At 46.0% G+C, this 27,921-nt stretch overlaps 1 protein-coding gene across 4 annotated transcripts; it reads right to left on the bottom strand.

Annotated features, from left to right (window-relative positions):
• Positions 1-17: 17 nt before the first annotated feature.
• Positions 18-27,667, bottom strand: LOC144943935 (uncharacterized). Of its 4 annotated transcripts, none has more exons than XM_078871823.1 (22): positions 27,550-27,667; positions 25,976-26,083; positions 24,312-25,183; positions 23,714-23,767; positions 23,221-23,346; positions 21,575-21,710; positions 19,223-20,031; positions 18,743-18,904; positions 17,673-17,791; positions 16,271-16,384; positions 15,551-15,649; positions 14,842-14,990; positions 13,725-13,831; positions 12,944-13,104; positions 11,990-12,185; positions 10,130-10,323; positions 9,078-9,210; positions 8,236-8,441; positions 7,261-7,459; positions 6,530-6,652; positions 5,130-5,382; positions 18-3,950 (listed from the first exon to the last, which is right to left on the bottom strand). In XM_078871823.1, exons 2-22 carry the CDS (start codon positions 26,080-26,082, stop codon positions 3,719-3,721), a joined length of 4,551 nt encoding a protein of 1,516 aa, XP_078727949.1. In that variant the 5' UTR covers position 26,083; positions 27,550-27,667; the 3' UTR covers positions 18-3,718. The 4 variants fall into 4 exon arrangements, with proteins under 4 accessions (XP_078727949.1, XP_078727950.1, XP_078727952.1 ...); XM_078871824.1 differs by having other exon boundaries at positions 18-3,947; XM_078871826.1 differs by having other exon boundaries at positions 5,295-5,382.
• Positions 27,668-27,921: the final 254 nt, after the last annotated feature.

The raw sequence follows: 27,921 nt of genomic DNA, 5'->3' as shown, positions 1-27,921 counted from the left end.
AAAACATCTTTATTAACACCGAAACAACTCCAAGGTGTGAAATAATGCACGAATGACACTAGTCATACATTTATACAAATCGTAACAGCAGCCGAAGCCTTCAAATCCAACAAAACGTTAAACTATTGTTAACAAATTATTAACACTTTCTCAACGCCCACAAATCAGGCAAAATTCAACTCGAGCCATCACTGGTGCTCACAACCACTGCTGGCGAAAGGGCCTCCACAAGACGGGAGGTCAAGAGCCAACTACTCTCACACGCTGGCCATAACGCATTTGGAAGGGCTAGAAAGGACCCACAACTTTACCCCCAACCTGCCGATCCACCTCTACATTACTGCTGGCGGGCTGCTGGGAGATGGAACCGGCGTCTCCAGTGCTAACCGTTACAACAGCAGCATCGAATGTCGTCACGAACGGAATGTTATAGTGCTGGTTAATAGCAAACGGTAACAACATTTGCAAGTGTGGTCTTAATTAGGCACTTGGTTTCAAGCGTCGAAATATTTCCAGGTTCAACCTCGGTCCTGTAGCACGCGTACCGTCCAGATTATAATAACACCACAATACGAACGCACGTGCAAGTCATCTCTCTCCATCGTGGCCAAGTCGACAATGGTCACCCCTCTATGGAGAGACGGCCGAATGTGGAATTTCCAGCACTGGCTCGAGATCCTCAAACAAGAAGAACAAAAAAAAGAGAACGTGCCAAAGCTGGATTGAACATAGGAACATACGTAAGACATAAACAAGAATAATTACGGCAAAATCAAGTCGGACACCATCAATGAATAAGAATGGTAAATAAAAAAGAATGGTAAAGTCAAATTTCGATTTAAAGCTTTCGTGACTGCAGGGATTCATCTTCTTGGTTCTTTCGGTCAAGTCACGAAGAAGGGAAATAATAAAATAATTAAAATAAACCAATTAAATAATTCTCACGACGTTTCGGCCACAACGCAAGCAGCCGTCCTCAGGTGAAGATCAGGTCTGTCGGGGAGACAGCGTCTGAGAATGATTTTATGTTTTATTTTTATTACTTTATTATTTCCCTTCTACGTGACTTTACCGAAAGAACAAAGAAAATGGTAAAGTCAGTTTGGTGACCTGCCCAGTGCTATGATAATTTACGAGATGAAAGAGACAGACACATAGTTTGTTCCATTAAAGTATTATTAAATCATGGCATATATATTATTGACTGTTATGACAAAACTTACTAAACTAAACCTTCGAACTTGCCAATGTTGTATTGTCCAATACACACGTGACGTTACCTTTAAATTAAATTGTACTGACATTGGCATGTGTCCCGTGTATCATCTGGGATCCAATTTATCTACATATCGAGTACGCTTGTACAACACAATTCAATCGATTAAGACTGCTTTTGAGGAGGGAGTGGTTACATTTCCTTTCTAACACGCAAAACACACTCGTCGTACACAACATGAAGCATGCCTTACTAGCAATGCATTGACCAGTGTGTATTGACATGAGTAACCTTATGTGGGTTACGCATTAAACAGCAGTTACAACCTAAATATTCGAAGATAACTAATGCTTACCCATTGTAATATATTGTACAAATGTTTTTTGTTAACAAATACATTTTTACTTTTTCTCAATGCATTTAATATTGCATTGGGGTGTTTGCAGCTGTTTGCAATCCTGTATATTGCATGCTCAATTCCAGACCGACTTCCTGCATTTTCCCACTCTCCACTGAGAAAAAATTTGGCTCTCCATGATCTCCTCTAGTTTAAAACTACCAACACAAAACACAAATTGCCAAAAAAAAGGGACATTTAAATATATATCCAAACTTTTCTAGAATTTAGACTAAAAGGACTGTTTTATAAACTTTCTGTTTACCTGTAGCTTGCTTGTTATAGCAGCTCGCCACACAACATTGTGCGCGTTACACATCAGACTTACGTGTAACATTATAATAGCCTAGCGTCTTCAAGGGAAATGCAACCCACACAAACACAATTAGGTCATTTTTCATTACCAATATAATAGTTCCCTAGCAATGTAACTAACACGTGCAATTAAAACACACAGTCAAGTTCCTCCCTATAGAACAACGTGAATGCAGCGTTTATGGGTTTTAAAATTTTCTTCCATGTAAGTTGGTCCATGAAACAAAATAACATGAAACAACTTCCACTGTTGTACACGGTGCATCGTGGTGTAGCTAGAGTAGTGAGGCTCCAGCATGGCTTGAATGCCAATTATATATCGGACGCAATGGCATTGCACCTGAAACTCACATTTTGCTATATTCTTGGTTCTTTTGGTAAAGTCACGTAGAAGCGAAACAATAAAATAATACAAATATTTTTATTATTTTATTGTTAATAAAAATGAATTTTGTATTGTTAATAAAAATATTTTTTATTATTTTATTGTTTCCCTTCTCCGTGACTTTACCGAAAGAACCAAGAATATGAATCCCTGCAGTCACGAAAGCTTTAAATCAAAATGTAACTTTTGCTGTTCTTTTCAATTCCGTAAAAAAACGAGTTAAGCTTCAAATCGCATTGGACAGGTCATGAAACCCAGTCTTGGTATGAAGGAACAAGACAGATATTTATTCTTTGGGGTTGTCTTCCTTGTCCACTTTACAGCGTACGGCACAATTTTTATATGGACTAGGTCAGTAAATATTCATCACCTGAAATGTAATCCCATTACTCGCAAATGCAGAAAACTGCGAAAAAAACGAAGTTATCCCTTCAACCAAAGAAGATAAATTGCAAGACAGAAGGAACAGCTTCGTCGGAAGAAATCTACAGCCTCGTGAAATTAGACCATAACACAGGATGGTACAACAGCATAGAACAAAGTACGCAGTACAAGCGAAACATCACAAAAAGCGCAAATTAAACAGTACATATACTGAACGCAACAATACAGGGGAAAACAGGCAGCGCAAGTGGGGCAGTACCAACAGCACCAATGAGACAGTATAGGGCAGTACAGACAAGATAGCAGACAGGATAAACAAGACAAAAAGAGATGACTTTGTATTAAATTGTCACTACTAATTGTGACAGATCATCATATCACATCAGGGGTGAATCGATACGTGCACACTCAGAACCAGTTGCAGATGTTCACAGCAGGCATCAAACCATAAGCAATGTGCCGAGTGCCTTAGTGGGGATTGCACCGATGACGAGGCTAGTCAGCCACGGCAGCAAAACTAAAATGATACATCTGTTGTTTAACACAGCCTTCTGTGACTTGCATTATTCATGAGAATGTGGAATACTTTGTTGTGAAAGCAAAGGGTCAAAGGGCCTGCAGGCATCACTGGAATGTGCATCATCCGGCACTGGTGATACACTGACTGTGCCTGCAAACCCTCAAGTATTTCCACCAGATCCACAACTTACGTGCAAAGCAGACAGAAGATTTTTTGCGGAAATCAATACTAATGCTACGGTGCAGTGAGCCAAAGCACACTCACACATACACCAACGGTCGCTCGATATACATTTATTTATTATTTTAAAACAAGGTCTTTGCCGTCGTCAGTCCACGAGTCCGATTATGGAGCGCTGAAACAACCACAAACCGGGTAATAAGAGAACATAAGCTGCGACGCACTTGTGCCAAAACGTCGTAACGCCGGACTGAGCCGTGCTCGTGGATGAACTGCAGCACGTCGTCACCCCAGTGTCCCCGATGAGGAAGCGTCGACGACTCATTTGTTGTTGGGGAAGGTGGTACGCGCACCCCGCGGTGTGGGCATGGCCATGAGTCCCGGCTTGCGACTGAAACCGGTCCAGCTTGCGCCCGTCGCGCGCCCGGGGGGGGTGTAAGAGCTGTCCATGAAGCCCACCGCACCCCCGCCGCTCTTGACGCTTCCGCGCTTGCGAGCGCCGGCCCGGCCCCTGCCGCGGAATTGTCCGCCGCGTCCACCGCTCGAGTAACTGCTGTGGGCAATGGAGAAATGGTGGAGAACGGAGGGGGTTGGGGGGGGCGAGATGGTAACTACCTCGCTTGGTATACAGGAGGTCGTTGGTTCGATCCCAACCCTGACCCCCTGGATATTTGGGGTTTGCGTGTTCTCTCTATCTGTGGTCACGGGGGTGTTTCTCCGGGTCCTCCGGTTTATCCCTCAACATTTAGAAACATGCGTTTAGAGTGTATTTGCCTGCGATAAATTTCCACGTGATAAGCCACCTCGTTGAGCAATCATTTGTGCGGTCAGGTCACTTCTATTTTACCTGGTAAAATAAAAATAGTTCATAGAGAGGCAGCAGTGGGGAAGGAGGCATGGACGGAGCTGGATAAATCACGGGGGTCTAAAACTATGCTCACGTCAGCATAATGGCAACCCCCGAGCTAAAATCAATACACTGCAACTTCAGTCTTTTCCCGGAAACACACCCTCGCAGCCTAAATGGGAGCAAGAAAACAAACCTTGCAGTGGTGCTTCAGTTAAGTGACGGTGCCACGCGTGCATCATATCAGCCGCCACCACAACAAATGTCGTAAAGAGGCATTATATGATCGGCAAACGGCCGTTTTAAAGGCTCTGCGTATACCGGCATCAAGCGGAAAAGGTCGTCGTAGGCAAAGTGCGGTTGCCTTTTCGAGGACAACAACGTCGATGTCGCAGCCCTCCAAGAGACTCGCGCTTAAACGCCTGTGTCACAGGCTGTCCAACCTGAGTGTCAAGCTTCTTTAATTAAAAAAAGTCAGTCATAACCATGCATTGCATCAATGTGAATTATTACAATGTTTTGATGATGTAATACATTAGCCCATAATTGTTTGTTATATCTTGAATCTGTGTCATACTTGCATTAAATCAAGAGCCCCTTTTGGAGGGTACTTACATGCATCTAAACAGTGTATTAGTAAAACTCTGTCTTCTCGACAGACCTGTTCTCCACCTGAGGACGGCTGCTTGCGTTGTGGCCGAAACGTCGTGAGAATTATTTTATTATGTTTTATTTTTATTATTTTATTATTTCCATTCTACGTGACTTTACCGAAAGAACCAAGAAGATGAATCCCTGCAGTCACGAAAGCTTTAAATCGAAATTTAGTGTATTAGTACATGCCTATTCGTGTTCATCGGCTGCCCTCTGTGGTAAGGAACTCACCTGCCCTCTCCGCCGTCCGCCGAGACTCTACGCCGCTTGTAGTTATTGCCCTTGTAACTCCGGCCACCGCCTCTCGCCTTGCGCTTGCCCGCCCTGCCACGGCGCCCCGAGCTAAAGTACGCGGAAGACGATCCCGCCGATGGCGGAGGGGATGGGGGGACATACGGTGATACGTGGGATGTGCCGGACGACTGCCCGGGTTCCATCGGGCGGCTGCAATCCAGCCACGTTCCTTCGGTAGAGTTGCTGTTCCCTGGGGCAGAGATGCATAAATGCAGGAGTTTAAGACATTACATTTCGAAATTTTGCTAGGTTATTTAATTCAGTGTGTCTATCTCGCTGTCCCCTCATTTTTGCAAGCTTCTGCAGCGTGCCACTCATTGACATGCTAATTTCTCTAACCCCTCCCTCTCTCTCCGCCCCCGCCCCCTCTCTCTATTTAAGGCCTCGACACAGAGACGTGGTTTCTCTGTGTGCCTATGTACGTCTCTATGTATCTCTGTGATATCTGTCTCTACTTATATGTCTATCTATATGTCTCTGGTTCTGTGTTTTATCTCTCTCTCAAATTTAGCATTCTCAGGAAGAACGTAATCAACCAGGTATGGTGTTGACTGTTATGTTATCCGACTCTCTGTTGTATTACATTACATTTCTAAGTATACTAGATTTGTGTTTCTATTTCATTTATACCTGATGATGATTGCTTGTGTTGTAATCGAAACGTCGTATGCTAGTATTTAATTTATTATTTTCTCTTTATACGTGACTTTACCGAAAGAACCAAAGAGTAGTTTAAGACCAGTTTAACACGTATGCTTTCACGACCAATATTATCCATAATACACGTTTTGTGGGTTAGATCGCGTAAGTATATAGATATATCGCTAAACCCGCCACCACCCAACACAGCCAATTATTAAGATTTGTTTTAAGGAACGAAACAGGAGGATTTCTCCACAAATTTGGCTGTCGCCTGATGAAGCTAGTTGTAATTACTGGCGAATCCAGGCAGCTATTTTGACTATACCGGGCTCTTAAGTACAGCAAGTCGAAGATCTAAACTCAGTTACGAATAACTACACAAAACCATTATTTACTTTTTCACTTAATATACCGTCATCCAGCTACGAGGACTAAAATAAATACGGGTATCTTGCCACGTGGCAATCTTTGAAGATCACACACACACTAGGTGTGCAACCGAGTGTGGATACGAGGTATAGGAAGGGAATCACGTCGTCGTTACGCGACATCATTTTCCAGCGATCATTCTCGGACAACAAGTGATGATGATTGATCCCGTGATACAATGTCGACGGCATTATACCAATAAGAATCGAAGACTAGCAAGGCAAAGTTTCACACCAAGTAGCCAACGCAGGTGTGTAGGGTCTTACCTGGGAGGCGCCACTGTGTGTACTTGCTCATGACCTTCAAGACCTCGGTGCCATACTTTTGCATCTTGTCTTCCGTGACACCCTCGATCTGCAGGAGAGCCTCCGCATCGTCCGAGAAAGATTCTGTGGTCATCAACGACATCCAAAAACGCAACGCATTCAAATGAGCACAGGGCCGAGCCCATCTTCGTTTCTGACCCTTAGCCAGCAGGAGGAAATGTATACATTTTTACGGGTGGTAATCTGTACAACTGTACGAATATCACTGTTGACGGTACTCTACTTTCATCAGGCTCACAGAGACAACCGGCAAAGTCAGTCCACGGACAGAGGATTGAACTCGAAACCTTCAGGTAGTTAACATCGTGCCATGGTGGCGAGCTGTTAACTACCTCGCCTGGTATACAGGAAGTGGTGCGTTCGATCCCGACCCTGACACCTGTATATTTTGGAGTTTGCGTGTCTTCTCTCTCTCCCCGTGGTCGCGCGGATTTTTCTCCGGGTCCACCGATTTTTCCCTCCACATTTAGAACCAACGTGCGTTTAAGAGCATGCGACTGCTATACATTTCCGCACGATAAGCCACTACTACTACTACGTTGAGCTATCATTTGTGATCGCCGGGGTCGCTTCTGAAAAAATAGCTACGTAGCTCAGGGAGGGGCCTTACCCGATAAGATTGAAAAAAAACAACAGCTTCAAATTTGGAAGGCCGCGTGCGTCCTTCGTACCCGCGATCTTGCGCAGCGTGACGGTGCTGAAGACGTTGTAGTACTTGATGCCGCGCTCGTCCCCGAGGCGACGACACAGCTCGGTGAGCTCCTGCGCACACTGCTCCGCCATCACCTGCACCGTCGAGGAGCCTCCGCACACCTGGGCGCGGCTGCGGCGCATGCTGCTGCTGCAGCTCTCCGTCTCCTGCAGCTCCACCTGGGGCACACATCGGGGGACGCGCGACACGACTGGGTCTAAACTATTGCGCTGCCGCGACCAATTCGTCGTTATGTGCTCCGACAGCCAGGTCTGGGTCCGGATCGGATTTTCCCCGCACCTCCGATTAGCACGGTTGGCTATGTACGGTGCAAAAGAAGTTGAATATATATACATAACACAAAATAGTTGGGGGGGGGAGGCTCACCCTTCTTGTCACGTTTTTATGTTGAACGGGAGGTGATGGACAAGGCATATGATTCATCGGCATTGGTCAGACACATCATGCTGGCCGTAGCTCGTAGGGGGTTTCCTGCCTTCGGGAGACAGGATGTGGGTACGACCGCCATTTTTCAAGGGGCCCCGAGTAATCAACCACAAAGTGATCTATGACAATTTTGAGTTCATCAACCCTTTCCCGTTCCGATGACATACAGGCACGTCAACGTACAGGCATGTCAATGTACACGTACGGCATAGTACGTCAACGGAACGGAATCGGAGTAAAAGGCCATGCGGGAGGGCGTGTGGCCCAGCTTGGTGCCAGCCATCATCGAGTGTGGTCGTGTCGCTGCGGTTCTCTGCGGTGAGTAGATTGTCTTTAAAAACAACGGCGTTACGCCTCCTCTAGATAAAATTAATGCCGAACCGCTTGCGCGTTCCGATAATTCGGCGGTGAACGGTACACCCGCCCTGCGACTTGCAGACGTCTCGGAACGAGAAAGGACTGGATAAACCCAATTGTCCCAGCTCTAGGCCGCGGAACTGGCTCGCACCTTCAACATCGTTCCTGCGAGCAGGTCGTTGCCGCGCGATCCGACCCCGACGTACGACACCGCCTGGTCATTGCCGGTGATGTGCAGCTCCTCGTGCAGCAAGCCGTCCAGCACCAGCTTGCGGAAGAGCCGCTCTGCGTTGTGACGCGAGAAGCTGGAGCCAATACCGAACATGGGGCCCGAGGTCATGCGGGCCGACTTGATGCCTTGCGTGGGGGGAGGTCACAGAAACATGTTACCATGGTTATGGGTTTTTTTTAAGGGTTTAGTCGAAACATGTTACCACGGTTATGAGTTTTGTTTTAAGGGTTTAGTCGAAACATGTTACCATGGTTATGAGTTTTGTTTTAAGGGTTTAGTCGATGTGTTTTTTTTTTTAAACACATTTGCCCACGTCCAAAAATTTAGAGCGATTAATTTAAAATGTTGCCCTACATTTGTGGGAGGCTTTGGGAATTGCACCAAGAGGCAACCTACACAGACCAGCGTGGTCAAGTATGGTCAAATAATCCCGTCGACCCGCACAGATTCGGGGAGGTCCCCTTTATCCGCAGAGTCGTCCCCTCAACTTCGTCTGGCTTTTGAGACGTTTTACCGTTTCAAGGTTTTAAAATCGACGCCTTCCTTCTCCAAAAAGCCGATGCGATCAGCAAAGTAACTCGTTTACGGTGAACAAAAAAACACAGGCGTACGCTCATTATCTAATTTCTTTAGAACTGCTTTTAATGTTTAGTTTGTTGTCCTTCCCCCGCACCTCCGATGAGCACGGTCGGCTACGTACGGTGCAAAAGAAGTTCAACATACGTACGTACACACACACAGAGCCAAGCACGCGGGGGTACCTAGGAAGATGTCGACGAGCATGTTGAGGGTGTAGCGCGTCGTCGCCATGCCCCCCCTGCTCCCCCAGCTCGACGATTGCAGGAAGCGCACGACCGTCTTGACGTTCTCCGTCACGTCGCGCAAGCGGAACGTCTGTTGCGGACAAGGAGGCGACGAGCCGCCGCCGTGCGGTGAGCAGTTGAGCTCGACAGACAGGTGCCTCAGCCGATGTTGGTTTGAGAACTTATTCAGCCTGAGGGTCTGTGTCCCCCACTTGCGATACGACATTTTCAGAAGGCTCCCCCCCCAGGTACATTTGACACATGGATTGTCAGAGCTCACAGTAAGCCATACATTCTCATTAACTTAAATACATCTAAATTACTTTAATGTTATATTATTGGTTCTTTCGGTAAAGTTCCTTCTACGTGACTTTACCGAAAGAACCAAGAATATTAATCCCCGCAATCACGAAAGCTTTAAATCAATACTTTAAAGTTCATTTCCGAATTTTACATCTTAACCATGTGTATATATATATGTGTCCCCACCAAGTTACGTTAGTAAACGCATTTAAAAAAAAAATTGAAAACTTTGATTCATGTAGATAAACAGTCCCTCAATAAAATGGCACACGAACATTGAACTTCGATTTAAAGCTTTCGTGACTGCAGGGATTCATCTTCTTGGTTCTTTCGGTAAAGTCACGTAGAATGGAAATAATAAAATAATAAAAATAAAACATAATAAAATCATTCTCACGACGTTTCGGCCACAACGCAAGCAGCCGTCCTCAGGTGAAGAACAGGTCTCTCATTCAGATGCTGTCTGTCTGACAGACCTGTTCTTCACCTGAGGACGGCTGCTTGCGTTGTGGCCGAAACGTCGTGAGAATTATTTTATTATGTTTTATTTTTATTATTTTATCATTTCCATTCTACGTGACTTACCGAAAGAACCAAGAAGATGAACATTGAACTATCGATACACAGCTAAGGATCAAATGTGACTTTATCCAGCACTAAACTCCTGCTCAGGATGTTTTTTTTAAAGGAAGACTTCCAGACCTCACCTGCATGCTGCTGCAGTTGTCGCAGGCCACGGTGGGGTTCTTCCGGCAGAACCCCGGGTCGAACCCCTTCTCCCCAAAGTAGGCGAGCAGCTGCAGTCGCCGGCACTCGGAGATGTTCTCGCAGAAGTGCACCATGCTGTGGAGGTTGCTCATGTGCATCTGCTTGCTCTCACGCGAACCACCTTCCCTCTCCGCTGTTGCATCGAAAACATCAAAACGAAGTGCTGCGTAAAACTAATCATTACTGGCAAAGACTCATTAGAGAATCCATTGAAATTGAGAGAAACAGAAATAACTTTAATCGCTCTGATAGCTACAGGCTTAGTGCAACCTGGAAGCGTATTATTAAATAAAACATATTACAATTCCATATAGGGGAAACAAATACTAATTAACCGATTACTAACGTAGCATATAATTAGAACAACACACATTACAACTGATTACTAATCTACAACTCACGTCGTAACAATTGCCTGATTTCCAATCTAGTATATAATTACAATACCCCCCCCCGCCTCAAATCGTTGCACCTGATAAGTTAAATGATGACGTCACCCTGCTGCTGCTCTACTTAAGACCGGGAGCAAGAGCAGAGCCTCACCATTCTGGCGAATTGCCCGATGATGCTGGATGCAATTACCAGCGAAACGTCGTACTCAAAAATTGTAAATGTTGTGGATTCACATTTCAACACACCGGTGGGCTAAAGTAGTGAACTATTTGTCTTTTGTCAACGTGACACTTTTTTGCTGATTGGCCGTGTCGGGTGGTGGAGGGTTACGACACATTTATAAATAACGCGATCCAACCCAATAACGTTTATTATGAATAATATTAGTCGCAAAAGCCTACGTGTTAAACAAATGTAAATTATTATTTTTTTTACCAGGTTAAGGCCCACTGAGCTATGTGTATCTCTTTCTCAGAAGTGACCTGGCCACAAACGATAGCCCAATTAAGTGGCTTATCATGTGGACATTTATAGTAGCAGGTCCAACACTCTAAAAGCATGTCGATCCTAAACGTGGAGGGAAAAAAAACCAAAGGACTCGGAATCCACACGAGCGCGGGGAGAACGTGCAAACTCCAAATATACAGGGGGCAGGGTCGGGATCGAACTCACGACCTCCTGTACACCAGGCGAGGTAGTTGACAATTCGCCACCGTAATGAGACATCACGCGACTTAAGCACAATACACGGTCTGTGTCGTTTATATGACAGTGCATTCGAGTCGATGCTGAACACACCCCTCTGGAGCCGACATGATGAGTAATGTGGTGGAAGTCAACAGTGGTCGCCCTATAGCGAGACCGGCCCCCGTCATGGGAATGTGGAAATTCCACCACTGGCTCAGGGCAAACAATGGAAATAATCATTGCTTTAATGACTGGCTGAGCAGAGAGACACTTTAACGTTCAACCACGAGAGCATCAAAGTAAGTACAAGTTTGCTTACTCTTTAGTTCTTTCGGTAAAGTCCCGTAGGTAAAAATAAAAATAATAAAATAAAATGAAAACAGTTGCTGAGGCATACCTCAGCAAATGTTTTCGCTGTGGTTGTCGCCACCTGAGGACGGACGCTTGTGTTGCGCCCGAAACGTGATTTAATTTAGTTATTTTAATTTTCATTTAATTATTATTTTTATTTCCACCTACGTGACTTGCAGTCACAAAAACTTCATATCTAGAATTACAAGTTTGCTTTTATTCCTTCCTTTTCCCCACTGTCGACAACCACCTTTACATCCCGTCGTTTTTATACGCAATATAAATCCACGTTGCATCGCACTCCAAAAACACGTGGTAGTTCCCACAACCAATACGAAATCGCGACGGCCCCTCGCGTACAAACTCACAGTAGATGATTCTGCGCAATCGCGTGACGTCCCCGTAGCCGTAGAAGAGCACGCACTTGGCCACGATGCCGTCGCGACCCGCGCGGCCAGACTCCTGGTAGTAGCCCTCAATGGACTTGGGCAAGGACGCATGGATGACGTAGCGCACGTCTGGCTTGTCAATGCCCATGCCGAACGCTATGGTGGCGCAAATGACCTGCGGCAATGCACAACCAATGCATGTGAACGCAGCGTACACTCACAATATACGGCGTACTTTTTTATTAATGATCGCTATTTGACCAAGTGAGAGAACAATGCGGTGCATTAAACACTATTTCTGTTCCGTGGTGGCACATGCCTGTAAGCCAGCTTCAGGCGAGTAACTCCTACCAATAAGGCACGAGGTAGCCAGTCGATACCAATAATCAATTTAGACTAGGGTTGTTCAAAATGTTAACTGGCAAAACAGTACTCTGAAAGTCAACACAAATCGAAAGGGCGGTAGGCCTAAGGCACCACAAAGTACATTTGCCCTCCTGCAGCGGTGCAGCTCCTTTCTCATGCCACCATTTGCAGAAGACGCGCCACTGAAGGGCGCTCTAGAATATATTAGATCTCATCTTCCACGGGGACCGAACATGTTTGAAAAGGTGGGCATACCCATACTTTACCCCACCACATGCAACCTGCCGATATTTAAAATGCTGGGTGGACAGAGGCAGGGAGATTGAGGAAACCTATAGGTGTTGCAACCTCGATACTGCAAGTGCCGGAGTACGAACCATCGCACCACACAGCAGTGGTCGTTGGTGATGCATCTGGTAGAGGCTTCTCTCCCTTCTCTCCCTTGAGTCTCAAGGGGACCTTAGTGGCAGCTTTGCCTGTGCGGCGCAAGTTCAACGCAGCGCCTGGACTGCAAGTGGGCGTCAGTCTGAGAGATGCATCACCAACGACAAAAGTGCACGCACGAACCTTGCACCCGCGCTGGTTGATCCAGCACTGTTGCGACTGGTCGCGCTGCTTGTCCGTGAGCCCTGCGTGGTAGCTGAGGGCATCCAGCCCCGCCCGCCGTAGGGACTCGGCCATGGTGTCACACTCGTGCCGCGACAGGCAGTAGATGATGCCCGAGTCGCCTGTGGACACACAAAGATTCACTTGTAGCCTTTACCGGACTGTTGGAGGAAAAGTGCCGTTAGCGAGCACCTGTGAATGCCGGTACGGCAGACAAGGGGGTGGTGGTGTGGCCAACAACATTCGCAGCCACCTTGGGTTTCCCCCCATACGACGGTTTGCCCAACACATCAGTTACTCATTTAAGGCTGAGTCAACCTAGGGGAGCCCCAGGACTGGTTCTGATATCACTGAACTTAAATTGCTGGATCCGTAGTGCAGTGCGCTACCCACTATGCCACCACTCCCCAGAATACATGCACGGGCACACACACGTACATGCAACACAGAGATTAAGAGACTCCACATTTAGACTAATGACAAGGACTGTTAGCAAAGACTCATTAAAGTTAACTGAGCAAATAATGGGGCGGTGTTCTCAGAACCACAAATGGCCATTAGTGCCAAAAGTGATATCACACTCGATAATAATTTAAGGTTGAATTAACAAAGACAGTGATGACACCAGAATCATTATACTACTTATAACGAAAGATGTACATGGATAGACATTTCATGCCATATCGTGGCAAAACTACAGCAACACATGTGCGTGCGTGTGTGCGCGTGCGTGCATGCATACGTGGGTAGTTGCTGCGTATCCACTGCACGCAGTCTTCCGCAACCTTCTTGGGCTTCTTTGGCAAAACCTCGTACTTCAGGTTATCCCTGTTGAAACTCTGGATGAACCTGAGAAACAGTCAAGGTCACACGCCAACATATGTAAGATCATGTAATGCTAGACTGCTCGGACGACCATGAACACATTCCTGCGGAGGGAGCTGGTCGGAACGTTGGGTTGCTCGGTCAATGGCCAGGGTCAACAGCGGCGTGGTGTATTAAGCAAATATGCCCGACTGTGAGGGCGGGCACAAGCCGGCATGAGTAGGTTAAACGTTGAGTTTTATAAGGGCACCACGGGGTGACCAGCCCCTCCCCACCCAGCCCCACCCCTCCCACCCCCCACCCGGCCCCACCCTCCCCACCCAGCCCCTCCCCACCCAGCCCCTCCCCACCCCTCCCACCCAGCCCCTCCCTCCCCACCCAGCCCCTCCCTGCACGACGGACGGATGGACACAATAATCCCCTGTGGGCTGGTGTAACCAGGAGGTTCCAACCAGTAAAAGCATCATCTGCATTGAAGCCAACAGTTGGTGAAGATCACCTCAATATATACTAATGCTTCATCAACAACATAGCCGAGTTGACCTAGGGGATGCCCAGAACCGATTAAAAAAATTGTTACCAAATGTAAGCCGTGGCCAAGAATTTTACTCGGGTTGTAGCGCAGCACGCTAACCACGACGCCACAGCTCGCCACATCCAATTACGCGTGCATGCACACACACAGCACCATGCCGCTTACAAAACAAATGCAAAGATCTCCCGTATAGCTTAGACTGTTGGGGAAAGTGCTGTTAGCGAGCACCTATGAAGGCCAGAACGGTAAATGAGGGGGTGGGTGGCCAACACCATGCCCGGCCGCCTTTTTCTACCCAGTGGTGATTTTTACACACACCGCACCAGGTACTCATTTGAGGCCGAGTCAACCTAGGAGAGGCCCATGACTGGTTCAGATAATTGTCACCGATGTTGGCGGTGAGCGGCCATTGAACTTGAGTTGTCGGGTTCGTAGCGCAGTGCGCTAACCATTACATCCCCGCTTACACACACACACGCGCGCATATGAGAGTACACACGTGAGTGGCGCCTTCATGGTGAGCTGGTGCAGGATGTCGGTCTGCACACGTGTCGTCGCCGTGGCCGTCAGCGCCATTATGGGCACCGTCGGGAAACGGCGCCTCAGCTCCGACAGCCGCTTGTAGTCCGGCCGGAAGTCGTGTCCCCACTGCGACGTGTGGATTGTGAGTGACACGCGGCGAGGAGTTGTTATGAACGGATCGGCAAGGGAATGGAAAGGTGCTTGGCAGAGTAGACTTCCTTTAAATCTTGCCAACTTAACCCTTTCGTCATCACTCTGTGGTTGATAAAGTTAAACTTTGTATCAAGTAAACAAGGGTCATATTTGGGAGCCTCTGGAATCCGCTTTAGGAATGCAAAATTTCCACCACTGGCTCAGAGTTGCAACAGAGGCAAGTACCGCTGGACACTTTGTTTGCGTGTTTGGTTTGTTGTCCATCCCCCACACCTCCAATTAGCACAGTTGGCTACGTATGGTGCAAAATAAGTTCAACGCACATACATACAAACAAGACGATGAAATATTTAAACTTACAAATATAGCAACCACTAAAGTCAGTATTTTCCATATAGTTCATTTTCTGCACGTTATGGCTTGTTGAAATGACAACACAAGTCAAATTACACGTCTCTGAATGTTGCCCGAGGCATCTGCATGTCCCACACAGTGTCTTCATTCGAGTGGATGGGAGGAAAAAGAAAGCTTACCTGGCTCACACAGTGGGCCTCATCGATGACAAAACGGGACAGCAGCTGCCTCTGGTAGAGATTATCGAGCGCCGACAGCAGACGAGTGCTACAGCTCAACTGCGCAAGAGCCACAAGCAGAGGGGCAACACCGACACAATCCAACCAGATTGGAGCGAGTTTAAATTGACCATTTAATCGACTTAACCGGTTTAGACATCCAGTCCAAAAGCAGTTATTCTATTTTTCATCATTTTCGTTTTTTGTAAAGTACACAACCTTAGCTCAGCTCGTAACAGACTTAGCAAGTGTACTTCACGGGCACATTCTCAAGTAATTAAATCACTGTGACATCATTTGGTGCTTAATATACCTGATGGGACAAAATGTGCAACGGAAATTTTAATGTACATTTTTTTTTAATTGTTTTTGCTGGGCAGAAAATGCAATTAAATTTCATGACCTAACGAGAGTCCACTAAAATTAGAAACAGTGCTATCACAGAGAAAATATTCCCCTCCAATACTCGATCGGTGCAACGAAGATACTGGCGGCGAAAAATAAATATAGTTTGCAGCCCCAAGTGGCAGGCTCATGTGAAAATAATCTCCAGGTCAGACGAGGCATCCCTGGCCACAGGTCCCTCACACCTGGTGTGAATTAACAGTTGTACCTAGAGCCTATCTATGCAAGTTAAAGTGGTGATCCTCTTGTCTTCTGCCCATGCACACATGGTCGAACCTTTTCTGGTGTCACATATAAGAGCTTGACCACTGGCTCCTTCTTGGCGAGCTGCATGTAAATGGAAGCCAGGTCTCCGTCATTGATATCACCAGAGAGGTGAGTGGCCGGGATCTGTGAGACACGCAGCACGAGTAGCACCAACACTCACCATACACACCCACACACTCTGTGCACCTGCTCCATCTACGTAAACATATACACACGCACACTCTCTACCACCGAAGACAAATATTCCCCATATAGCAAGCACCTATGAAGGCAGGCACGGCACACGAGGGGGTGGCTGGGCAGCCGCACACCCGACCGCCTTTGTCTCCCCAGTGGCGATGTTTACACACCACACCAGGTACTCATTTGAGGCTAAGTCGAACTAGGGAAGGCTCAGGACCGGTTAAGATAATCGTCACTGGTGTTGGCCATGAGCAGGAATCAAAATCAGGTCCCCAGTTTGTAGCGCAGTGTGTTAACTGCTACTCTACTGCTGCCAACTCTCTCACATCTCACACTCTCAGACACACAGACATGTGCACAGCAGTCATCCTTCATCACACATACATACACACAAACGTGCACATTACGAACATGGCATGGAGAGAAAAGCATCTGCTGTAATATAATCATGATCTTCCTCCTGGAATTCCCTACAACTTTGCTTCGCGGTTTTCCACTCTAATAAATTTAATCCCCCATGTAATTTGTTTACCTTGGAACGAGTTGGGATGAATGGTTCATCCCTCCATGATTGGAATGTCGATATTCTGAGTCGTAATTATATTCACACACTTTGTTTTCTCTTGTATTGTATGCAGTCTGGATAATAGTCTGAATTTATTTTGCCAACATTGACCATTTGATGCATCTATTGTGAACATAAGAATCAATCCCGATATCTCGAGTGACAAAAGATTGTCACTTATATAAGTGGAACCTTGATGATCACTGTTATAATTATATCTTGAGCAGTTTTAGAAGTAGGACACTTTCATAGTCAATATTTAAGCTATGATAATGGGCACACAATAATGTCCACTTGCAAATAACACTGTCGCATTAACTTTGTAAGGATAATTTGTACTTGGGTAAACCCTTAAATAATAAATTGGCAGCTGTCAGATGAACACTTGAACTTGGAAAGTTAACAGTCAACATGAGCCAGTTTGTTTAATGAAGCAAGCATGCTAACAACTAGGCTACTAATTTACCACACATTCACTATAACTATTGAATAAGCGATCTAAGATTACATACAATGCACAGGACAAATTAAGGATAGATGTAGAGGATATTAATTATTTTAGATCAGATGACTGCCAACTGAAATTGTCTTCTACAAGAGGCATCTTGGTGAAATTTAAGCTGCAGTATGCGATTGCCATGGGTGCTGCAAATTGCAACGCACATCAAGTGATGCCAAACGCTGAACTTGGTCGACGATGAGAGACCTCAGCGGTGACACCACCACGCTGACCCCAGGACACAGGCACGCGGGCAGCTGGTAACACAGACTCTTACCACCCCCTGCACACACACACACGTACATGTATGCAGACACAATAGTCAAAAGACAAAGGCTTAGCCTTGTAAACCAGGGGGAAGAGACCTCAGGGATGAAGGTGTCACGGCACATACTGAGGTGTGTTTTATTCATTTAGTTGGGCTTGTTTCACCAGGCGAAAACTCAAGAGGCCAGGGTAGAGAAACCTGGCTCATCAAAATTATAAAAACAAACCAAGCATCACTTCCCGATGCCTTTATCTTTCCATTGCTGATCTTCATACACTGCACAAGGTACTGGCAGAACGCTGGGTTGCCTTAAGCAAGGCCTAACACAGACTCGGATACCATTTGCGCACCAATTTCATGCACGGCCAGGAATTGAACGTGGATTTGCAGGTTTGTACCTCAGCAAGCTTACAAAAATATAAACATCAAAACCAGTACTCGCGCACACACACACTCAAAGACAGACTGACATGACATGCTTTGGTCAACCCATCAGTCAGAGGACTGAAACCTCTTCCCCCCACGGACAACTGCCAGAATTGACAATAGTGCTGCGCAGGAATATTGAAAGTGCATGCATATTACACAACAACCGCCATTCACCACTAAGTGGCAGTGACGTCACCACACAATAAACAAGACAAAGATCCCCCGTATAGCTGTAACAGACTATAGGGGCAAGTACCATTAGCGAACACCTACGAAGGCCGCACGGCACACGAGGGAGTGGGTGGCCAACACCACGCCCGGCCGCCTTTGTCTCCCTAGTGGAGATGTTTACACATCGCACCAGGTACTCATTTAATGCCGAGTTGACCTAGGGGAGGCCCAGGACCGGTTCAGATAATTGTCACCGGTGTGGCCGTGAGTGGGAATCAAACCCGGGTCGCCAGGTTCGTAGCGCAGCGTAGCACTAACCGCGACACCACCACTCCCAACACAACAAACACATGCATACATACACACCGGTGGGCATGAGAACAAAGCAGTCCCGGTTGAACATGGCTGCGTTGATGGCTTCTAGTTGGTTTTTGCGAAAGCGGAGGAGGCCAAACTTGTGCCGGAACACCTTGAGCATCTCAGCGGAGTGGGGGAACGATGTCCCTTGGAACTCGTGCAGAACTTGCGCTGATACACACACGTGATAACAAAATAACAATAGATATTATAACTTACTTGACAGGCAAGTCTACCATAACTATTTTCTTAACATGAGTTACATAGAATAAAACATTTTGTTTATGGTTGAAACTTGTTATCATCAATGGAAACATTTTTCCTGATAATTTACGTCAGTTTTAATTTCTTTGCTTTCAGACGGGCTCGAACATGGCTCGGTAAAGTACCAATCTCGATGGCCAACCACTCATGAACTGACAAAGCAATTGATTTACAAATTAGTGACATCAACTTTGAAGGAAATCGTTTAAAAGACGGCGAGTTTACCTTCGCGTAATGAGCTTGCGGTGATCGGCAAAGTCTGTGCAGGCGTGGCATGGACGCCCGTAGACAGGCTTTTACGCAGTGGGGGTCCTTCTTTGATTGGCTTGGGTGTCATACAATCAAAGCCTTCTTGCCCATCTACGCAATCACCATCCGCCACCTGCTGTGCCCAACTTTCATCATCGTCGTTAAAGTCATCGATGTCAAAAGCATGGTCGTTTCTGAAGCGTCCGCCATCGTTGTCCTTTTCGGCGATATTTTCCGAAAAGTCGTAATCATCGCTCAGATTGTCGTAGTCGGGGGCGTCTTCGCGAGCACGGTCGCACGATGGTGGAGGTCGCCCCCGCGGGGTCTCCACGTATGCGGGAGGCGCGTGTGTAGCCCCTTGCGTGGCGTTGGGTGTCTCGTAGCTGGCGCTGATGGCAAAGGGACTCCAATTTTTGCTGGCATCACCTGGGTTTCCAGGCCTGTGGCTCACAGAGTCACCACGACGGGCACTAGCGGCAACAGCTTTCGTCATGAGCGATGGAAGATTTAAATCATCATCGTAATTCCTGTCAGAGTCACCATCATTATAATAATTACGCTCATTCGATTTTATGCGCAAAGAACTCGTTGATTTTGAGCTCGCGCCTGGGTTCGGGGTGAGGTTTGAGTCTTGATTTATGACATTCACGTCCGAGCTTGAATAAAAGTTGGTGTTCATGAGTGGCGGGTTTCCGTTGCTCTCCACTGATCTCCGATCTTGAGCATCTGAAATCGTGTGTGGTGGGTTGGTTTCCAATATGTCCAGCTTCCGTATAATGGCTTTGCTGAATAGAGAGCAAAAAAAACCCCAAAAATGTTCATATTATTATTTCAATTGCACAGCGCCTACACAATCACAGTCACTGCAAATTGCAGGGAAATAAAAATGATTTGGAAATGTATTGTTAAAGTAAAAAAATGTGTAATGTGGTTATATTGGTACTTGCAGCACTAGCTGAATGTGCCATTGCACCTGGCAGTAAGCACAAATGCATGCCAATTTAAATGTAAGTGGAATCAAACGTGTGGCTGTATTATTGGTTGTGCAACTTCAAATGATTGCCATCTTCACTAACAAGTACTGCCACATAAATGAACAATATATGCTAATATTTAGTAAATTCTCCTTATTCATGAGGCATAGATAATATACTTTAAGATCCTTGTCCAAAATATTAGCTGAGTATATAGTTATACAGCCATAATAATTTTAAAGCCAATGTTAATCAATTACAAAAGGAAAATATATCCATTTGGCATTGTACATTTGGCTGTTTATTTTCCCTACACAACACAATACTTGCTTATGTAAGTGCAATTCACATGTGACTAAGCATGGTTGTGTGTGACAATACTGGCTGATAAGCATTTGGTTGTTCTGGTTTGTGTACTCACATTGCGTGTGGCTGTATGGGAGAATGTTAGTGCAAATGTACATGCAGCAGCAGCAGCACTGTGATTGAAAATGTGTTGTATACACAACTGGAAGTGTGGTTAGAAATGTAACTGTGCCTGTTTTCAAGTTTCAGGTTTATTTTGTTTACCCAGGTCAGGGGTCGGCAACCTACGGCTCCGGAGCCGCATGCGGCTCTTTACGGGCTGCTTCTTGACGATATGTACGTATGTACAGTATGTACTCAGATGCATTGCGGCTCTTGAAATACTGAATTTTGTACCGAATTGGAAAGAAATGGCTCTTCTTGTTATATTGGTTGCCGACCCCTGACCCAGGTGGAAACGCAAGAGACCAGGATCGTCTCATTTGCAAGAGTGGCGAGGGGAATTAGTCTGCGAATCACGGGCGATGATTGCTATGTACAATCCCCAATGGAGTAACTTCCAATTCTGGCACACAATAGTCTACTCTTGCAAATGAGATCAGGGGATCTTTAACGTCCACTTCAAAGCCAATGGCGAGTATTCATGTTTATTACACCCGCAGTAATAATCGGGGCGGCAAACTGGATTCGAACCATGAATCTCTGGAGCAAGCGGCGCTGCCGATTGGCCACATCACCGCATGTGCGACGTATTACTATTTTACACTTAGTTGCAAATTCTGATCTGAGGCTGTACATGCAGTTGTAAGAGCAATTCTACATGCAGTTGTAACTATAGTTGTGTTCATTTTTTACAGTGCAGTTGCACTTACAGGTGCATATGTAACTGCATGTGTACATGAGGCCTTGTATTTCTACACACACACACCTGTACTTATTGCTGTGCAAGTGACTGATATTTCTTTGGCTCCATTTTTCGCTCTGCATGCTCACTGCTGCTGTGGTGTGCGGTTGCAAGTTCATTCATGCATGTAGGTGCGACACCCACCCCCTGGTGAGGTGCGAGAGTAGCTTGTGGGCATCGGCGGGTGGGATGGGCAGGCTCAGGATGGCGCGGTGTGGCACAGTCTCCAGCAGAGCACACATCGAGCGTGACACATCGCACAGCATTGTACGCAGTTGCCCTGCACACAGGCAGCACATCAAACACAATCTTAACCATCAACCAGGAGGCCACATGTCTTCAGATATGCTTACAATAGGCCGAATTTGATTTGTTAATTACATTTTCCGGGTCATGCATTGTGGTTTACCAACAATCAAGAGTTCGTTATACATATGCCAGGCGGTGGTGGCATACTCCTGTAATCCAGCATGTGGAGGTGAGGGTCGGTGGATTGTACAAATGTTGTGAAACCTTTGGCATCAAGGTGCCATAACCTGAATCGCCAGAAGGCAGTACAGCAAGTGCATTAATTGCCATCTTTTCCATCTCTACGGGAATACAGTGTTGCCCCCTCGCGCACATGGTTTTCTCCGGGTGCTACAGCATCCTCCCACTTGTACAAATACTTATCGTTAATCGGCTGAAAACATCTTAAAATAAATATCCAAAGCAGGACTATTCTGAAAAAGAGTCATATGATTCGATGTGGCTTCCCAGGATACATAAGTTAATTATTGTTATCATCAATTCACATGCAAGCACATCTTCAAAACGCTTTGGCTGTATTTTTAGTCATAATGTGTGAAGGGACTTTGTGGGGCACGATACAAAATATTACCCTCCATATAGCCCCGCAGCCTATAACACCTGCTATAGACTCAACCCCTGCAGAGCTTCCAGCTTGGCATCTGATGAGGTCAGGTACATTCCGGGTGATTTTGTCATGGGGTTTCATTATAACTTACATACAGTCACACCTCGGCATACGACCACTTCGGAATACGTCGAATTTGGTATACGTCGTGTTTTGACGAGAGAAAAAATGTCTTGGGATACGACGTCTTGCTTGAGATACGACGCGCTTGCTAGAACTTGTATGGGTCGGGATGAGTCACCGCGTACACAATACTGTTACGGCTCTAACAAGCTGCAACAGTATTGTGTGAAATGGCCAGACAATGTCACATTTCAGGAACATTCTTAGAAGAAGGCAAAAACAAACTTCAATGGACAGGTTTTTAGTAAAACTCAAACCTGGTGAGCCTCAACCAGGTCCAAGTCAAGAAAAAAGACAGAAAAGAGAAAGAGAAAAAACCCCACAATTTCAGCTTCCTGAAGTTTGAATCCTTCTCCTCCCCTTCCTCACCACCATCCTCGCAGGCTATCAACTCCTCTCAGCAAGGTAAAGTGACGTTAAATTTTTATTATCATTTCAATTTATTTTAATTTATTTATTAATTTATTTTAATTCATTTATGCATTTTAGTAATAAGTAGTGTCTAAATTATTTTATACAAGCCCATTAATGTATAATATGCCATATAAAATATAACTTCTTAAACTCTGGAACGGATTATTTCCTTCCCCTTTATTTCTTATGGGAAAAATTCGTTTGATATACGTCATTTTCGGTATAAGTCCTACCATCTGCGACAAATTAACGACGTATACCGAGGTACCACTGTACTTAAAATTTGCATGCTACGTGTATGTCACTGTTCCGAGGCAGATGGCAACATGCCCATTACCTGGCTCTGTGGGCATACTGGAGGGCAGAGTTGCGTTGTGGCCCAGGCTGCTCACAGAGACGATTGGTGGGGGCGACGGAGATGGCGGCACATACTCGTCCTCAAATGAGTCGTCCTCAAAGTCAACTGTGGGTTCAAGGGTGATGCTCAGGGCTCGAAGGACACGCAGTGGCGGTGATGATGAGACAGTGGTTTACGACTGCAGTTACGGTTGGTTGTACAGCAAACTTTCGATTAACCGGGATAATGTGGGGGGATGGGTGGCCAAATTAACTAGAATATGGATGATGCAAAATATCTGCATGTTACCAGGCACGTGTACATATTGCAAACCTATGTAGAATGGGGTTGAGGATTTAGGATGTGTCATATGTTTCATTGTTTCTTTGAAGTAATCGGTTTATGTCGCGACGTGTTTACGGCTATGCAGGCACTGAGCGCATGGTGCCACGCATTCTGCAATTTACCATCCAAAAGCGCAAGAAAAACTTACGTTCATGGAGTTCGACAACACCCGGGTCGTATCTCATCTCTTCACACGGAGTTCCTTTAAATGCCCACAAACACATATAGAACCCACATTATTAAGCAATGAAATGTATGGGGCCAAACCTCCCCGGCACATGTAACTCACATTTCCCCTTATATGAGCAACATAGCCATTCAGTAGTACTGGTAAATGACTTGAGCGTGCCACGCCATTATGTGCATGAATCTTGGCCAGACTGGGTGGGTGGTTGATTTGGACTGTCTGCATTACAAACAGACTTCGTCATTGTATTCCATAAGCTTTTCTGTGCTTAAAATACCCGAGGATAAAATTCCAGGTTCCAACATCAAAGCATGAGCCATTGTGTAGCAATGTAATTACACATTTTAAAAAATACAAACTTTTTTTTTAAATGACTATTCATAACATTTAATTCCATGCGAATATGTAATTAAGGTTAGGCCGCTCTACCAAGAGATGATGGATCACACTTTCATTGCACCAAGTTAATTACTTTATAAAAACGAATTAATTGCAAATATATCACAGACACATATTTACCACTTAATCGGTATTTTTCTTTAAGCAGTCCCTTATGTACCATTAAAGCATGGAGACGTCTGGCCGGTCTGCAAATCCGTCCCAGGAAGTAGAGGTTGCTCAGGAACCAACACCGTAGCATCGCCATAGTCATCATCATCCTCATCATCGTCATCAATTAAGATCCTCCCACGCTTTCTTCTTACGACGATGTCATCATCATCGTCGTTAATACGCCCGTCATCAACGGCTACGTCCGAAACAGTAATGATGCTGTTGGAAGTGCCTGAGAGGCAAAGAGCTGTTGCTGGAGCGTTCTCTTGAACGAGACCTCCGCCATTAGCTGGTTGGACTGCTCGCAGGGTAGAGCAGTTCAGAGCTCTCTGTTGCTGGTGGGCTGGTCCCATTTCGAAGTCATCAAAGTCCGAGTCTGGGTTTGCATCATCAAGATCTGTTCGTGCGTTCACCGTCACATCGTCCACCACACTCTCAATCTTCTGTTCGCTAATCGGGCATGTACGGTCACCCATGGGCGTCACCCATGCCACTTGACGCGCCGGAATCGGCGCCGGCAACGTGACCGCAGGCTGAACCGGCGAGCGAATCCCGGTCGACGGGGGCTTGTCGTTGTTCGGCACCCGAGAAGTTGTTGCAATCGACGCTGTTGCCAAGGTCGCTGCGGTCTGCTGAACGGACGGAGAAGGCTTCGGATCTGGCCTCTGCAGGAAGGTGCTAATGCGGCTCTGTTGCGAGTTCTGCAGGAGTTTTTGTGGACCCCTGTTGGTTCCGACAGGCGGTCTCCTGGTCGGACTGCCAGGCAATTTGTTTGCAATGAGAACGCCACTGGAGGGAGCGAATGTTCTCTTTGGAAGGGCACTGGACAGTTCTGGAATTGCTGGGCCGGATCCTGTCTTTTTAAATGTGAATCCAGCCCTGTGACACACAACCAACCACACACAACGTAAAATTATGTTGCAGTGAATTTACTAAGTATATGATTGGAAGCTACAGACAAGAGACAACACACTGTGGGGCCAAGTTTTTCAAACAAGTTGCAGTTCTTGCATGTATTATTATCAATCTTCAGAACATATTGTTCGAGCTAAACAGCCGAATAAGGCAAGCTACATTTTCCACTCTTCTGGTATTTACTCACATTCTACAATACGAATATACAGATAAATATAACCACAAGTTAGTGTGTTTAAAAAATATATATACAATAGGCAACGTTTTGAGTAATGGCTCTTCTTCACAGAACATAGAGAAAGCGTAAAAATAGAGTAGGTATTAAGAGTTGGAGACTAACTATAAACTTGTATTTTACCAGGTAAGGCCCACTAAGCGAAATAGCACTTTTCAGAAGCGACCTGGCCACAAGTGATAGCCCAATGAAGTGGCTTATCATATGGAAATTTATATCAAATACTCTAAAAAGCGTGATGTTGATCCTAAATGTGGAGGGGAAAACCGGAGGACCCGGAGAAAAATCCACGCAACCACGGGGAAGGGAGAAAGACATACAAACTCCAAATATACAGGCGTCAAAGTTGGGATCGAACCCACGACCTCCTGTAAACCAGGCGAGGTAATTAAACTCTCACCATCGCGGGTGCCCACTCCTTTGCGTAAATGTCCTTTGCTGGACAACACTCGCTGTACGTGTTCACCTGCACTTGCCCGCACAACGGTACACGTACAGATAAATGTGTGCGCGAGTCTCACTTGGGCTGGGCTGCGGGAGGCGTGAGGGCGGCATTGCGGGAACGCGACAGCTTGTTCTGATGCAGCCGCAGTTGCTCCTCGAGATTATTCTGAGGCAAGGGGTTCATCCTGAGTGCACACATTCATACAAAACATTACGAACACCCATCACCACCACCACGAAACACCCACCACCACCACGAAACACCCATCACCACCACCACGAAACACCCATCACCACCAGCACCACGAAACACCCATCACCACCACCACCACGAAACACCCACCACCACCACCACGAAACACCCACCACCACCACGCAATCAACAACAAAAAATCAGCATGCTTTCACACACCAGATTTTGCAGACAAGTTAACAACTCAAAAGGTGCCGAGCCAAGCTAAGGGCTGCCTCCCTAGGCCTGACCAAACAGACGGTAGGACTTGAGCCGTTTCTTGAAAGTCAGAGCGCATTTGATGTTGTGGATGTGCAAAGGGATTAGAGAGTTCCACACCAGGGGGCGACAGCAGACGACAACGGAGTAAGCATCAACCAATTTTGTCAACGCACATTATAAACAATAGCAATAAAAAATTTAGATTTAAAGCTTTCGTGACTGCAGGGATTCATATTCTTGGTTCTTTCGGTAAAGTCACGTAGAAAGTAAATAATAAAATAATACAAATATAAAACAATAAAGATTTTCTTGCTGTGGATTTCACACCTGATGATTCTAGATTTGAAGCTTTCGTGACTGCAAGGATTCATATTCTTGTGTTTTTTCGGTAAAGTTACGTAGGTAAAAAATTAAAATTAATAAAAGTTAAATAAAATTAAAATTAAATAAAAATCACGAATTGAATGTTTTACCTACGTGACTTTACTGATAATTGCTTGTGTTGCAGTCGAAACGTCGTGAACATTTTTATTGTTTTATATTTGTATTATTTTATTATTTCTCTTCTACGTGACTTTACCGAAAGAACCAAGAATATAATAGCAATTGTAATTAAGAGCCCTGTACTGTGCAACGCAGTCCTGGGACATGTACAGTTTCCACCAGCGGTCCAGGGCCCACACAGTGGGTGAAAGTCTGCAGTTGATGGAGGGGCTTTTTTGACTTTCAGAAGTGACAGCGTGACGGGTAAAACTCTGGGGGGCGAGATATGCAAAGGAGATGACAGTGAAGATAAAAGAGAAGATACAAATAAAGACACTCCACAGACTGTGTGAGCTTTCATACTCATCACATCAACCTGCCCACTCAAGATCTCAAATCACCACTAAGCTTCTCAGGACGACATTGCGGTGGATCGCTAAATTATAGATCCCATTAGCGTATAAGCTTTTCACGTCATATGAAAGGGGAGTTCTGATAGCTTCAACTGCTGGCCACGGGCTAACATTTGTGGTGAGTGATCTGAAACTGACGCTGGACCACTCACCTCACCAAATCCGCAATGGCCAACGTGGAGTTCAATGTGGTTGGTGGTGGTTGTTGTGAGCGTGTGGGTAAGGGCTTCAGTGTGGTGGTGGTGAACGTAAGTACCTGTGTGGTTGTGGGCTTCAGTGTGCTGGTGGTGAACGTGAGTACCTGTGTAACTGAAGGCTTCAGTGTGGTGGTTGTGGTGGTGGTGGTGGTTGTTGTTGTTGGTGGTGGTGGTCGGAGGCCTCTCCAGGCCTCGCCGCCTCTCCACACAAACTCCCGCGCGATCCCACTGCGACTAAGGGCCGCGCCTATTGGTCGCCTGGCCGTGACGTCACCCACAGGGTGCGTGACGTCACGCACAGGGTGCGTTCGTTAACTAAAACCCCGCACGGTCCATGTCTGTACAGCAGCCGTATCGCCACAGTTACTGTCGTGTCTATAACAATGTTTACGTGCTGTGAGGAAGGGCCTATTGCCCGAAACGTCGCCTATTACATATTTATTTTCATGCCCTCGTGTTGACGAATGTGTTGAGTG

The sequence above is a fragment of the Lampetra fluviatilis genome, chromosome 33 (genome assembly GCF_964198595.1).
Source record: "Lampetra fluviatilis chromosome 33, kcLamFluv1.1, whole genome shotgun sequence".
NCBI classification, from domain to species: domain Eukaryota; kingdom Metazoa; phylum Chordata; class Hyperoartia; order Petromyzontiformes; family Petromyzontidae; genus Lampetra; species Lampetra fluviatilis.
The sequence above is the reverse complement of the archived record's forward strand: the minus strand, read 5'-3'. Positions and strand labels throughout refer to the sequence as shown.

What these genes read in the sequence shown, in the direction of transcription:
- LOC144943935 (XM_078871823.1), bottom strand. Translation starts at nt 26,082, where the DNA reads ATGAACCCCTTGCCTCAGAATAATCTCGAGGAGCAACTGCGGCTGCAT. An exon ending in CGCAAGCTCATTACGCGAAG is followed by an intron (nt 18,905 to 19,222) that starts GTAAACTCGCCG and finishes TGTGTGTATCAG; the next exon opens with CGCAAGTTCTGCACGAGTTC. An exon ending in GCTCGTCGACATCTTCCTAG is followed by an intron (nt 8,442 to 9,077) that starts GTACCCCCGCGT and finishes CCCCCACGCAAG; the next exon opens with GCATCAAGTCGGCCCGCATG.